The sequence below is a fragment of the Oryzias latipes genome, chromosome 14, assembly GCF_002234675.1.
Source record: "Oryzias latipes chromosome 14, ASM223467v1".
In the NCBI taxonomy this organism is placed as follows: domain Eukaryota; kingdom Metazoa; phylum Chordata; class Actinopteri; order Beloniformes; family Adrianichthyidae; genus Oryzias; species Oryzias latipes.
The window spans coordinates 14,273,675-14,288,700 of NC_019872.2; the positions used below are offsets into that span (position 1 = coordinate 14,273,675).

The window sequence follows — 15,026 nt, forward strand, 5'->3', positions numbered from 1 at the left end:
TTTTGGATTTTATTGGCAATGGAGGTTCATTGTTAACCACGTCCGCATTCCTAATATGTTACATCATTTATTGCATTGTTTTGTTGATCTTGAATTTGCGTTCCATGTATTACACTTAGATAATATTCCAGTGAAAAATATGCGAGCAACAGGGGAATGCCACTTTTGCGAGTTCTCCACACTAACATGGCGAGCTCGCACGTTTAAAACTAACATTTTTTTCTAAGGAGTTTCCCAATAATGCTCATGGATTTTTGAGGTTGTTGCTCTATATCCCTAGGAGTTTAAATTTGTAGCTAGTACTAAAGATGATTTTTTTTTTGATAATTCGGGACCTCTTCCTGAGGTCAAAGGTCAACTAAACTTTGGTTGTGGTTGTTGAATTAAGTTTTTTTTTGTCATATTGTGGAAGAAATTGCCAAATTTTACACATTGCAATGATAGTACTTCCAGAACTTCCATTGGTATGTGTTTTGGTTTCATTGGGGGATTTTGAACTAGTTTTTTAAGCCCCATTCATTTTTTTTGACAGTTTATTCTGTTGCAATATGGTAATTTTTCTTGGGCAGGGTTGTTTACTATGTTAAACAGTCGTTTTCACCGGTTACTAGGTGAGTGCAAAATGTTTTTTAGCATGTGCCACGGCAAATTGTTCACCCAAACATGTAAGAAAGGAAGAATTATGGAAACAATTGTATTTTGAATAGGAATAATGTTGACTGATATTCTGAAGATCCTTTTCTCCATAATTTTTTTTTTTTTGACAAGCTGCACAGTCTTAATGTGAGCTGCTCAGTATTGAGCTTTAATGTGAAGTAGTAATGTAGTTCGTTACCCAGTCAGAAGGATATTCTCCCCACGGCTGAGTGACACGTATTTGATCATATCTGAGAAGGAAACACTGACTTCCTGTCAGCAGCTGCGTGGCCTCACAGCAGGACCTCTCCACCCACTCGCGTCTCCCTGTTGTTTGGCTGCATCAGTCCCCTCCCACGGCATAAACACTCCAGTCTGCATTCCTGAATTGTCTTAAGGTGTGTAATGAAATGTGACTGGGCCATTTATTAATCAGCTCACAGCTTATCCGGGGTGTTTCCTGCCTCCTGCCCGCTGCATTCCGGGATGCGTTCCAACAGGACTTCCAACTGGAGCTGAAAACAGGCTGCTGTTGTCTCCTCGTTTCATCTGCAGCGGCCTTTTATTTGAGATCTTCTCAAACGTCGCCCATCTAGTTTGGCGAATTCTCAGTCATCGGGAAAATCCATTTATTATTCGGCTCCTCCAACAAACCCACACGAAAAAGAAAAAAGCAACAAGACTTTCTGTGAAGTACAGGAAAGTACTAGTTTTTATTCCTTCATAATCAAACTTCACAAACAGCTTGAACTTGTACAATACCTCAGAGTGAAAATTACAAAAAAAGTGCTGGTAACATTTACAAAAATCATCCTTACTTAGCAACAATCAGTTTATTCTTCCACACTTTTTTTAGTCTTTTGTGTTAAGGCTTAATACTTTTTTATAAAGTATATGCAAGATAAGTCTTCACAGTTTTTCGAAAAAAGTCACAATATTATGTAACATAATGAAGCTTTTACGGCTATTTTCTTTATAATAACAAATACACATCACTGGTAAATATATATGAAATACAGGGCTTATTGTAAAATGGCAAGTAATGATACTGTTTGCTGAGATAAATTGATTCCACACACTGTTATAAGAAGTTGTGACATACCGTTGGTTTAACTGAAGGAGCAGGAAAAGCAAATGATAAGCGGAAACATGTGGGAGATCGCCTCCAAACTTTGGCAACAAAACAATGTCACAAAACAGGAGATTTTTCATTTTCAAATCATAAATATGGAAGAATAACTAAACTGGCATAAAGTGAAAACATGCGGTGTAGTAAGGTGCTAAATCCGAGATATTACACTGCCAGCCTTTTCTTTTTAAAATAATTTTTCACCCACGTGGACTGACATGTATAAGGTGCCATCGTAAGACATTTCGATTTGTCAGCCAAATGTGTAATAAATACAAATATTTTTTTTTGAATTGATTGGACCAAAAGTCTTGAGGCGACCTCGCGTGCACTCGCATGGATTCAGGAAAACAAAGATCTCTTTCTGCAGTTGTTTAAATCAAACTGTGGCATGTGAAAGTCAAAGCTGTATCAATGGTTTGTTATCATTTTGAGATATAGATATATATTTATATATATATGAGTGTGTTTGTTTGTTTGTATGTTTTACTGTTGAAATAGTGAACAAAATGATGCCTAAAGAAATGGACATTAGAACTAAATGCAAAAACCAAGCCAAGATATATTCACAAGATCCTCTAAGCTGCACTGGTTTACAGGTCAACAGATGAGAGCTCTAGCCTTTTTACCAATTTTACCCTCATGCATACTGAACGGTTAAAGTGACGTAACAAGCTTGCTTAAATAGTCTACATCACGAAAGCAATTTGGTTTTTAGTGCAAACACAATTGGCTGGCTTCAGCTTCTCAATAATAACAAGCTCACCAAGGAGATTACAAGAAGGCACATACTTATGCTTCCTCTAACACGCGACATATTCGGACGAACCGCGACGCCTTTTCGACAACACCAAGAAGAGGTGGAAAACGGGAAAGCCACTACATCCAGAGAGAAATGGTGAAGCTATGCTCTGTGGGGTTTTTGGACATTTTGTTTTTACACTTATCCGTCGTAGTGACGCTGAGGCCGATAGCTGCGGGTTTGTCAAGTGTGACCTCGCTGAGCGGAAAGGATGGAGAGCGGTGCGTTTTGGTGGGCAAAGATGTTTTTGGATTCATTTTGAGCTTTTTTTCTTTCTCTTTTTAAAAAAAAGATTCAATTTTTAAAGCCTTTCGAGTGACAGGGATTGAAACATTTAAATGGAGAAATATTTGAATGCTGGTTTTTTGGGGTAGGATACGTGTGACGGCGGAGTTGAACTGCTTGGTTTTTCTTTTCAAACATGTTGCAGGCTACGCGATGGAGACGTCTAACACGGACTGGTGAACCATTCCTCTCCTCACCCTTGATGTTTTGGGATTTGTCAGAAGCAATCACAGGAGGAAACAACACTTTTAATGCCCCTCTTGTCTGGACTCAGGGTAACGCTGGGTCAAGAAAAAGAAAACAAAAATAAACAACAACAACCCTGCTACGAACGGACGTGTACTGAAAAAGGCAGCTGATTCTGTACCTTGGAATACAAAAATTGTCAGACGTCACCATTTTTTTTTTTTAAATCAGCTTTTTCCCAATGTGGAGACTGACAATCCTGCCATACTAAGGTTCAGAAATGTGTTGAGTTAATCATATTGCTTTTGATAGAAGAAGACCAAAATTAGTCTAGTGCAAATCTCTTATCTGGTTTGAGAAGTGGTGTTTTGGTGTGATGAGATGATATGTCCCACCAAGGCAAAGACCGTACCAGATGACTGGGGAAACTGGCAATCTGGGGCGTGGAATCCCTTTTCATGGTTTTTTTCCTGTTTAAAAATAAATCCCGCCATCCCCAGTCTCTGCCATGCAACATTTTGGAAGGAAAAAAAGCACTAAAAGTATTTTGCATCGTGTTGAACTAATCCCACAATCAGAAGCGACAAATTCCAAAACCTTTTCCATCCAGATGAGTCCTACTTTGAGGATTTCAGCATCTGGATGTCATTCTCCCTGGTGCAGCTGGGAGGACGCCTTCGTCTGGGCTAACAGGTGTCATCTGTGCAGTTTCGTCTGTAAATTACATCTCTCAACTTAGAAATGTTGGAAAACTTTCCCCGGTCCAGTGTTTGACAAATCATTAAAAAAAGAAAAGAAAAAAAAAAACGTCCTTGCACACACAGAAAAAAAAAAAAAAAAAAAAATTTATCCCCTATTTCAAAACAGCAGTCAGTACATTTAAAACAAGCTTGTTTCAGAACAACAATAACAACAACAACAATAATAATAATAATAAAATACAAACCAACTTGGAGCATAAATTATCAAAAACAAACTGAACACACATTACTGCAGCATATATTTCAGGGTTGCTTAGATGTGATGTTAACAACCTTTAACCACAACAGCTCGACTTCTGCCCAGTTCAGAATCTATCCAAGAACTAATTTGGAGGGAAATAACCCAAAAAAACCAACAAAAAATTAATCCTATCGCGCTAATATTTAGGGTGGAAGAAAAAACAAAACAAAAACAAAAGCCAAACAAGATATACACATGTTTATAAGCAGAGCTCATTGTTCAACTCAAGTGCATGTTTAGAAGCCTCTACATATAACTGGCTGCAAAAAAGCCAGAAAAATGTAAAAAAAAAAAAAAAAAAAGTCATAATAAAGCCAAAGAAAAGCTTCCTTTTTGATTATTCTGGTTTTTTAATGCTAACTAGGAACAAAACAAGGCCTGAATGAAAGTAAGTTCCTAATTTTAAAACTACGAGGAGTACAGCAGCAGGTTCACCGAAAAATAATTGACCTTTTTTATTGTCTTGTCTAATGCTTTTTCCTTTCAGGTGATGTCTTACTAATTAAAGCAATTATAACAGCAATGGTCCGTTTTACAGTTTGGTTTCATAGATGTAGTTTCATCCTGTTACGGCTGCTTCTTCCAATGCTTTTTAGAGTTTTTACTTGAATTTTTGAAAATGTGAAGTTTTCAATTTTGTTTTGTTTTTTGGCTTAAATAAAGAAGTGACAAATATGTGCAAACTTAACATCTTGGTCCATCTCAAGTATAAAAGGGCTAAATGTAATCTAGTTTAAGTCACAACGTCAGATTAGTATTTTCAGACACAGCCTTTTTTGACAGACAGTGCCAAAATTTGGAGGATGTGAATAAAAACTAAAACAAAAAAAAAAGAGAAATTGAACAAAGAAGTTTTTAAGATTTAAGGAGAAAATATACACAATGATTTGTCAAAATTTGTGTGTGGAAAATACACCATTAATACCAAGTATTATTATCATTGATTTTTTTTTTCCAGGAGTAAATGCAACATTTACAATTGTAAAGATCTTTTGACATGCCAAAGTTTACGTCACAGCCACCATGTCCCACTCGTTTCTGATGTTTTGTTGCATTTTTTATTTTTCAAAAAAAATCTATTTTGGTCTAAACACAAGCACGAAACTATAAACAGCTAAACAGACGAAACAGATATTTCACAAGCACTCTGCGGAGAGAAGGAAAACGAAAACACAACTGCAGCAATCGAGTCTGATCGCATGAACCTCACACACATTTAAAAAGTTCTCTGAAAACTGAGATTATCCTAACCGGTCTTTGGTTTGTCAAAACAAACATTGTCTTGTACAGCTTTTAGTTTTTTTTTTTAAAAAGTATTTCCTAATGGTTGGCATGGCCTCATGAATGGAAGGCTGCGGTGATGGCAGAGAGCGTGCTGGCTGGGACTGCAGCCAGTGTGGTGGTGACAAAAGGCCTCTCTCTGTCAGAAGAGGCCGACAAGGTGAAGAGCCAGTTCTCAGAGGAATAATGTGGTCAAAGCTTAAGAAGGTTTGTGAGCTCACAGCTACGTTTGAATAAAATTGAACGATTTTGAAATTTTGCTAAAGTGTGACATGTTATTTTATTAAAAAAAAAAAAAGAAATAAAGTGAAGTCATTTTGTAGTGAAAACGATGGGGGATTTTAGGTCAGTTAGGTGTGGAAAACGAAGGCCAGACTCGGAGCTGGAATGTGCTGGACTTAAACAGGAATGCATGTTTTTAGTTCCGCTGCTGCACACTTTAAAACGTAATTGTCTCATCAAGCTGAACTAAGCCAGACGGACTGCAGCGACGGAGAACACAAAGAGCCTCAGTGTTTCCGCCTTTGCGATAAAGCAAGAATAATGTCGGTGAAAACCGAGCCAGAGCGGCCCCCTGCTGGAGAGAGCTGCTTGGTGCACGCTCCGGCTGCAGCCATCCATCGGGATGACCTGACGATGGCGTCATTTCAAAAAACAGCCACGTTGGTTAGTCCAGTAACTGTTCGATCAAAGTCATTTGGTTAGTTACTGCAGTTTGAAATCAGCTACTTTCATTTTGTAAAACTCCAAAATGAAAAAAAAAAAAAAAAGTATCTGGGCATCGGTAAAATCTGATTAGGGCGCTTCTAGTACCAATCAGACGCCACGCCTCCTTTACATTTATCTGATTTAACATTTAACTTGTGTGACAGTTAAGCCAATATCAATCATCACTGTTTTCTTCTGTGGAGGATTGAAAGATTCAAAGTGAATGCAGTCACTTGCTTTGGGTTTTCTGCATGGTTGGGATTTTTTATAAATTTGTTTTTATTTTATTTAATAAAAAAAAAAAATTGTATTTTTTTTGGTTTTATTTTATTTTTTTGGACAACTAACTTAACAACAGTGGTATAATTAAAAAGTGCACCCCTCCACGAAACTGGCAGAGCAACTAAGCTGGAGAAGGCAAGAGAGAAAACTGTGGTAATTAGTCCACAGGGGACAGAATAATAAGCCATCACAATACCTTTCATCCTGCAGCCACCCATTCCCAAAATCCAATATCTTCTTAATTTTATTTTTCTTTATTTTTTTAACTCTACCATATTTGCCTTTTTTTTTTCATGTTGTTCATCCAACACTTAAAGACGGTTGTAGATTCAAAGCTGTTTATCTGCAGCCAAAACCTTCGGCTCGTCCAATTTGTAGTTCTAAAAATCAGCTGGTCCAGCATTTGTTTATTAAATATGTTCATTTCTGTCCCTCACATTGCATTTTGTCTATGCTTTAAAATGTGAAGCTGTATTTACACAGCTAGTTTTTCTTAAAGGCAAAGCACTCGTAATGATTTTGCTAGCCAAATTGGGCTTTAATTAGATCTTACCAAAGCACAGGTTGAACTTTGACACAAACTGCAGCAAAGCTGCAGCTTTCCTTCTAACCCTGTGATGGCGTTCACTCAAAAACAATCGAAGCAGCTCCTGTCCTCCACGTATTGTGTTGTTACAGTTTAAAAATGCCACAAAACAAAATAGATTTTTTTTTTTTTTAAGAGAAGGGGTAAATTTGGATTTTTGTCCAGTGTGACAAGCAGATGGTCAAACGTCACCTCCTCCACCTGCTAAGTGGCTCCCTCTGTTGCCCGCACACTGTCCTGTCACCCCGAACACAGTCTGGTCCAGTTTATGGCTTGTTTGCTCATGGCCAAAAAATCAAGAAAAAGACAAAAAGTAGAATAAAAAAAAAAAGTCTACTTTGAATAACAGTTTCAGTCTAAGACTATGAAATGCATTTGCATATTTGATTCACATGAGGCTGTGACTGCCCATTAAATCTTTGAATCCTCCAGATGGTCTAAACTGAGACTAACCATCATAAATAAATAATAAATAAAACTTGCTGATGTAGATTTCACTGTATAGGAATAAAACATTTCTGGCATTTTAAAGGGTTCTCTTACACACAACCACCACAGTTTTTTTTAGCAGTTATAGCATAAATAGTTTTTTGTTTTTTTTAAATAGTCCACTGTGTATATACTGTATTTGTGCGATGTAGGAGAGAAAAACTATGAATATTCTGTATAGTTGCTGTATGCACTGATAGGCACTTGACAGGCTTATTCTCTATATCCTACAAGGTATTGTATACTCTAGCTGCAGTAACAATTTCATCAAACTCTCTGAAAAATGTAGTCTTTATGTGTGGAGACGGTTGTACTTAAAATATATATAGAATATTTGCAAGAAACTCATCTCTTATGCCTACTGCTGAAGGACAAAAAAATGCAGTGAAGTGTCATCTGACTGGCGTGTTTTTGACTTTTAACATTGTGACTTGTCTGAATGGATATCCGACTTCGAAACGCGTGGAGACAGACGGAAAGAACGACAGACGGATGCTTTTCAGAATAAAATGACCCTGTTCCTCGCCAAGAAAGACCCTCACCCCTTTAGTTCTTGATTTCTTTTCAACACAAAGCATATATGAATATATATAAATATATATGATACAAGGTGAAAAATAACTATTTGTTTTCCAGTAGCTTAAAGCTATGATCCACGCCCACATGAGCATTGGCGAAGACACAAAATTTGTAAAAAGAAAGCAGGAGGAATTCTGAAACAACTATATGAATCCGAGTTACTGCGAGAGGGACAACGATGCACTGTAGACCCTGTGTCTCTACGCTAAGATAAGCAAAACGGAAACAGGAATATATTCGAAACACAATACAAAACAGCTGCAGGCTCAAGGCTATCATCTACTCTTCAAAAGTGTTTTGTTCTGGGAAATATGCGCACACGTTGCAAACATAAAGTCTAGACCTACAACTCGAAGAAGCACGATTGAGAAAATGACACATCTTTCTGGATAATGGTGCACCTACTTTTTAAACCAACTTTTCGCAACACTGAGAGAAGAGTTAAGCACCACCACAAGTAGCCGAAGCAATAGAAGTAATAAATATTATATATATCTATATATATAATAACTATGGACAGTGAAGAGTATGTGAGGCTAACACTGGACCAAGAGGGGTGCTTTTTCTGACGCATCGGAGCAAAAACTCCTTTTCAAGGCTGCTCTGCTGTCAATCTTCCTACTATACAGGAAGTCAGCTGATGAAGCAGTTAGCCCTCACCCAGATCACATTAAAGATTGGCTACTTTAGTCTTTCCAAAACAAAACGTGATAGAGAAACAGCTGATAGATTCATCGTGAAATCAAACAGTTCAAAAAACCAACATCGAGCTACTTAACCTACTATTTAGACCAATGACATCACAAAGCTGGTTGTACTCGTCTAGCTACAGTCAATAGTGCATGTCATAAATGTGTTCACACAAAATATGTAAAAATTTAGGTGCCATGAAGGAATGCTAGATGACTGAAAACACTTTATTACACTGAACCGAGTTCAGATTATCGTCTCTGCCTTTGCTGTTCAGGAAGTGATGCTGTCGGTTTGGCAGTGTTGAACTTGAACGCACAACAAACGTCATGAGCTGTGTGCCCCACATGCAGCAATACTGTTGGAAAAAAAAAATCCAAAACAAAACAAAAAAAAGATCTCGGCAGTTGCTTACATATTCTATTTAGTGCATGGTCTGTTAAGGCATGAGATTACCCTCCACGTGCCGTGTAGAGACAAATATAGCATTAGCATGCAGCAATATTGCCCCCCAACCCACCCACTGGCAACAACAGCTACAAACAGCAACCGTACAGTTCAGGCTTGTATGCACATCACAGAGACGGGGCCCAATCAAATGTTCAAGAATGAGCTACGCTTTCTCAGGACTGACCTCAACGCAGTTTTTTTTTAATTTCCTGGATGGGTCAGAATGCAGGAATCTCCGCCGGAGCCTCAAACGCTCTTTGCTTGACTGTCGTTCTGCAAGACAGTATTAAAAAAAGAAAAACAGCATCGGGACTCTCACAGTCCCCCCTCCGAACGAATGCCGCAGGTGCCGTATTGAGCACAATAAGGGTTTTGGAGAGCTGCTTCACGTGGTGCCTGCGCTGCATATTGCAAAGGAAGCCCTACAGGTGTGATATTCCACTTCTCAACTATTTGATTAGGCTATTTATCACACACAGACACTCGCACACCTAAAAACACAGAGGAACACACACCACGAGTGACAGACACGTATCAAAGAAGCTGCATTCCATCACCTTCCCACAAAGTTTTAAAAATCCACAAAAAGTCCTTGAAGGACACATTTATGTAGCGCGCACACACACGTTAGAAATGTTTCATTATTAATATGATCGTTATTATTATTATCACCTGGGCCAACCGAGTTGGACGGGAGTTGGTTTATTATTACTGTTGCTGTTTCTTTGTTTCTGTTGTTTGGTTTGGATGTTCTCTTAAGAAACTATTTCCAAAGAAATGCACGTAAATAATCTCTTATAGGGAACGGATTCCTTAGAGGAACTCAACCACAGAGGAGCACATCTGAAGACTGAAATAAAACTTGTATTAACACGGCACGAGAATATTTCGTAGGTAACAGCAAGCAATAACGAAAGCCAAGAATAGCAGAAATATTTTTCGAAGAACTCAGGAAAAAAAAAAAGTTTCTTTTTCTACTACAGGTGAACTCTATGACCAAATGTTAGACTGAAACAAAAGTTATATTTTCTAAAACTATATCTCTGTTAACAGTAGTGCACTTATTGGTTAAAGCAGTGCAACATATATGCAAGAAAATAATGCAGTCCACTTAGATTAAAAAAAAGATTTTTTTTTCTTTTAAAACTTAATAAAAGAAAGTTAAATTTAAGGAAAAACGATTAAATAGTAAGCACAGGCATTTTTTTTAAAAAAAATGTGCAAAACAGCACTTCTTTTTTTTTTCTTTTTACAGCAGGTCTTTTGAAGACCCCTGCATGCAGTTGGTTATTTTCTTAACTTTTACAACTGCTAAACTGGTTTACCCACTCAAAGCAGGCAAATGGCAGTTCAGACTGCAGTTGCAGGCAGTTGCATGTGTGTGTGTGTGTGTCAGTGTGTGTGTGTGTGAGATCTACTTTGGATAAAGAGCGAATCAAAAATTTTAAAAGTATTACATATAAAAAAAAATAGTTCCACATATGTGATGTGAAGGATGGATGACTAACTTGCACACAACGAGCACCCGAAACCGACGTGTCCGAATCGTCAGGAATGTACGCTATTGTCCACACTGTCCATCTGCAACTTGTGTAACCGTAAAACAGTGGGGTTATTGATCCACGGAGCTACTTAGACTGTATTTCCTTTCAAAACACTGCATGCCATTCGAGCCTTTGGGGAGAGCCAGCACACAGTGAGTAATGCACTTAGTTCCCACCTGCTAAAATAGCTGCACAGTCGTAATGAACAGGTTATACAGGCCTTCCAGGATCAAGGTGGCAATTATTTTAATTTTAAATTTGATTAGAATGAAATTATCCCATCTTTTACAACACAATTCCAATCAACAACAGCCTACGTTTAAATTGTAATTCAATTATAGGATTAAACTCATGCAGGCTACTTAATAACAACAATAGCTAAAGTGACAAATCGGTTCTTTTCCAATCTTCTTTCCCATAACAGTTGGTGCAAGTTGAGGAGCAGCAATTATGAAGGAGGGGGTTTAGTCGCATACTCAAGAAATGCCATTACTGTGAATGTAAAAGGCTCAATAAGGAAGGATCTTGTTCCTCTTTTCAGGTGTTTAGAAATGGAAGAGGTCCACTAGCCTTAACAGTCTTCTCAGAAATGAAGTGGCAGTGTATACAAATACGCTAAACTCCAAACTCCAGGACAAAAAAAAAAATTAAAACATTTTTGCTTAAATACTGTCTCATTAACACACCAAAATTTAGTAAACTTGACCATTCAATGCATGGACGATATTAAAAAAACGAGGAATAGTTTTCCCCATCACCCCCCAAAAAGAAGTTATATTTCAGTAAAATGACTAAAATTGGTACCATGACAACAGCTGCATTATAATCCCTTAATACCATAGGAATAAATAAAACCCAGTGTCAAATTAACTACAATCCTTTTTTTTATATAAGAAGGCAATCGTGTGATCATCAGTATTTTTTAGAGGGAAAATGTAGCCCAACCTAAGATTTTTTTTTTAATCTTAAATTATTGTTGTAAATTATACCACAGTAAGCTTGGACATCTTTAAGTTTCCAAACTGGTCAGTATGGGTTCACAACAGCCATGATTTTATGCCTCATGGCAATGTACACACACAAAAACACACACACACGCTTGGACAGACACTTTCAAATACACAAACATATTTTCTCATTTAAAGTCATTCAGACGTTTCTAGCCTAAAGGTGTGTTTGTGTGTATGTGTTTTTTTCGTAGGCCTTTCGGTAGTGTTCAACACATAAATCAGTATTTTAGGAAAGCATACATTTAGAGGCCTGTAGTTAGGATCCATCCAGTAGATCAATATCAAACTACTAAGCCTTAAGGCCACCATCTTTTTTTTTCTTTTAGAACAACAGAATAAAGAAATCAACAAAAAAAAGATCTTTTTGGGAAACTTAATGTGCCAGTGTCTATACTCAACTCTTCATACCTTAACATAAGAAAAGAAAATCTAGTGCCATTTTGTTTGTCATTCTTTTTTTTTTTTTTTTTTAAGAAGTTTTTGTATTTATCCATCGGAGACATGCATTCGCATGTGGTCATTGAAGTGCTCCATTTGGTCGAACTTGGCAGGGCAGACGGAGCACACGTAGGTGGTCCCTTCTTGGCAGCTCGCCTCTGCAGCTACACCCACTCCTGTTCCAACCCCGGCCCCGACTCCAGCACCTCCGCTTGCTGGCATGGCCAGGGCCACCACTCCAGCACCGGGCTCGGGAACAGCCATCGGCATGGGAATGGAGACGGGGACCGGTGTACCTGCGCTGCCCAACAGCCCGGTGATGGCGCTGGCGGTGCTGTGCAGAGCCATGTGCCGCTCCAGCAGGGTCTTGTGTGAGAACTTCTTCTTGCAGACGTAGCACTCATAGGACTTCTCTCCACGGTGCAGCCGCATGTGGACGTTGAGAGAGCTCTTCTGGGTGAAACGCTTGTTGCAGATGCTGCACTGGTATGCCCGAACCCCCGTGTGTGTCACCATATGTTTAATTAAGTAGTCCTTCAGGGAGAACGAGCGCCAGCAGATGCTGCACTGATGAGGCTTCTCACCTGGATGTTCATGCAAAGAAAAGAGGAGCATTAAAAGATAGTAAGAGTACCCAATGGAAAAAAAAGGGAACATTCCATATTTTAAGACAATCACATCTGAACATGTCAATTAAAATCTTATGAAGTAACCCCGTTGCCATGCTTGCAAGTATTCAAACCTCAACAAGCTTTGAGCTTACTAAATGTTAAAGCGAAGCCTCTGTTTTAGAAATAAATGTGTCATATTCGCTTCCCTCTTGGGAAAACTCTGTTGCATCTTAACCTCGCCGTTCTATTTCCATTTCTTTGTTTAAAGCTAATGTAGCTCCATCTGTTCATCATGTAAACAGCCAACTTGCTATGAGCTTTCTCTGAAACGCCAAAATCTGCACCGTGTGGTCAATTTCATGAAATATTATTGGGCTCCTGGTGCTGCTATGTGAAAATCCCCACAGTGTCTTTTTTATTGAAGATTTGAAAACAACAACAAATTGAGAAATCGTGTGGTTTGGAACTCAATTTAATGCAAACTGTAACACTTGTGCTATCCTAGTCAATTTAACATTGGTAGTTGGGTCATCTAGACCCACTAGACAGTACGCTGAACCTTTTTTCTTCAATGATTTGTGATCTTCACTGGTGTCCATGGATTACATGAAATCTTTCCACCTTTATCCACCTTTGTCATGGTAGGAATAACACGTCAATGTAAGGGTGGGGTCATCTAAGATAGCACAAGGGTTAAAGGTAAGCTTTCCTGGAACGCAGCAAACAGATGCTTAGCGCCACATAAAATAAAATATGACAGATTCCTCTGAGTTCAGAATGTGTAGAAACTTTAGATCCCTGAAGCCAACGTCCTTACTTTCCCTGAACAGTAACACACTTCTGGCTAGATTTATTTAAATCCGGGAGGTTTGTAGTCATGCTAATTGCATAAAATGCTACAAACGCTATATAAATTATTTTGACGCAATGTGTATGAGATTAATTTATTTGCACTGACTGGGTGTTTTAGTTCTTTTATTAACTACTGGTTTGGTGCCTTGCTCAAGAGCACTTAGGGTGATTTAGAGTGGGGCTATCCCACGTTGTGCCACATTGTGGAAATAAAGCAGCCACCATCTTGATATAAGCCACTTTTCCAGCAATAATATTGTATTATTGCTGAAACACGACTGGATGAATTCATATTCACTTGACCCTCAGCAAGAACATTTTCTTCTATCTTAAATATATTTAAGGCCTTAGTCACATGCACTTGTACAGGTGCTGCAGATTTTTGGGTTGTCCAGGCCCAGAGAGGTCCGTAGACAGGAGTGGCTGTATCTTAAGAGAAGGTGTGTCTTGCATATCCCTAAAGGCTTGTAAGGCCACCTCATTAAATTAGAAAGTACCATTATTGTGCGTGTGGTAAGTGCAGTGTGAAGTATTTGTAAGGCTAAAGTAAGTTAAGCGCACTTATGACGAATGGGTGATGCTGTCAAACAGCGCCATACAGCAAACGCTGCATGTACGCAGTGTGCAGGTGATACGCAAGTGTACATAGGATGTCCACACAAACTACTCTGATTGTCTAATTTCCTCATTTCTAACAGTCAGGCTGTAAACAAGGAGCAAACACTTATCACTTGAACAACACTAATGAGTCCCTTGCGTAGAGCACATGGTTTGGCAGGATTAAAAAATGACTAACCTGTACAACAAAATGTCTGCATCTCACCTACTTCACCATTACTAAACCTTATGTGTTGTTTAAGTTCTCAGGACGACCTGTCACCCACAGCACACCCGTAGAAAAAATGTGAAAATGTTTTCTCTAAGGCTCGAGTCTGTGATCTTAAACTTCTGTGCGGGCCACCTGCATGCCCAGTTAGGGTTCACCCTTTTTTAGCCCAGGGAAAGCACATATCCACTTATAAGGGCGGTTGTGACTATGGCATAAAGTTAATTCTAGGATAGTTAAAGATAAAACACAGTGGGGCCAAAAGGTATTAAGTCAGCCACCAATTGTGCAAGTTCTCCCACTTAAAAAGATGACAGAGGCCTGTAATTTTCATCATTCATCACCTCAAATATGAGAGATTAAATGATTTTTAAAAAATCCAGAAATTCACATTGTCGGATTTTTAAAGAATTTTTTTGTAAATTATGATGGAAAATAAGTATTTGGTCACCTACAAACAAGCAAGATGTTTGGCTCTCACAGACCTGTAACTTGTTCTGTAAGAAGGTCCTCTGTCCTCCACTCATTACTTGTATTAATGGCACCTGTTTGGACTGGTTATTTATACAAAAGACATCTGTCCACAACCTCAAACAGTCACACTACAAACTCTACTTTGGCTAAGACCAAAGAGCTGTCT

At 38.4% G+C, this 15,026-nt stretch overlaps 1 protein-coding gene across 2 annotated transcripts in view; it reads right to left on the reverse strand.

The window, feature by feature from the left end:
• Window positions 1-1,319: 1,319 nt before the first annotated feature.
• zbtb20 (zinc finger and BTB domain containing 20) overlaps window positions 1,320-15,026 on the reverse strand; it is a 33,618-nt gene continuing 19,911 nt past the window's right edge. For both annotated transcript variants that reach the window (XM_023962927.1, XM_023962926.1), the window contains exon 4: window positions 1,320-12,681. In XM_023962927.1, the coding sequence (XP_023818695.1) occupies window positions 12,146-12,681 (536 nt within the window). In that variant the 3' untranslated portion in view covers window positions 1,320-12,145. The remainder of the gene's footprint in view (window positions 12,682-15,026) is intronic.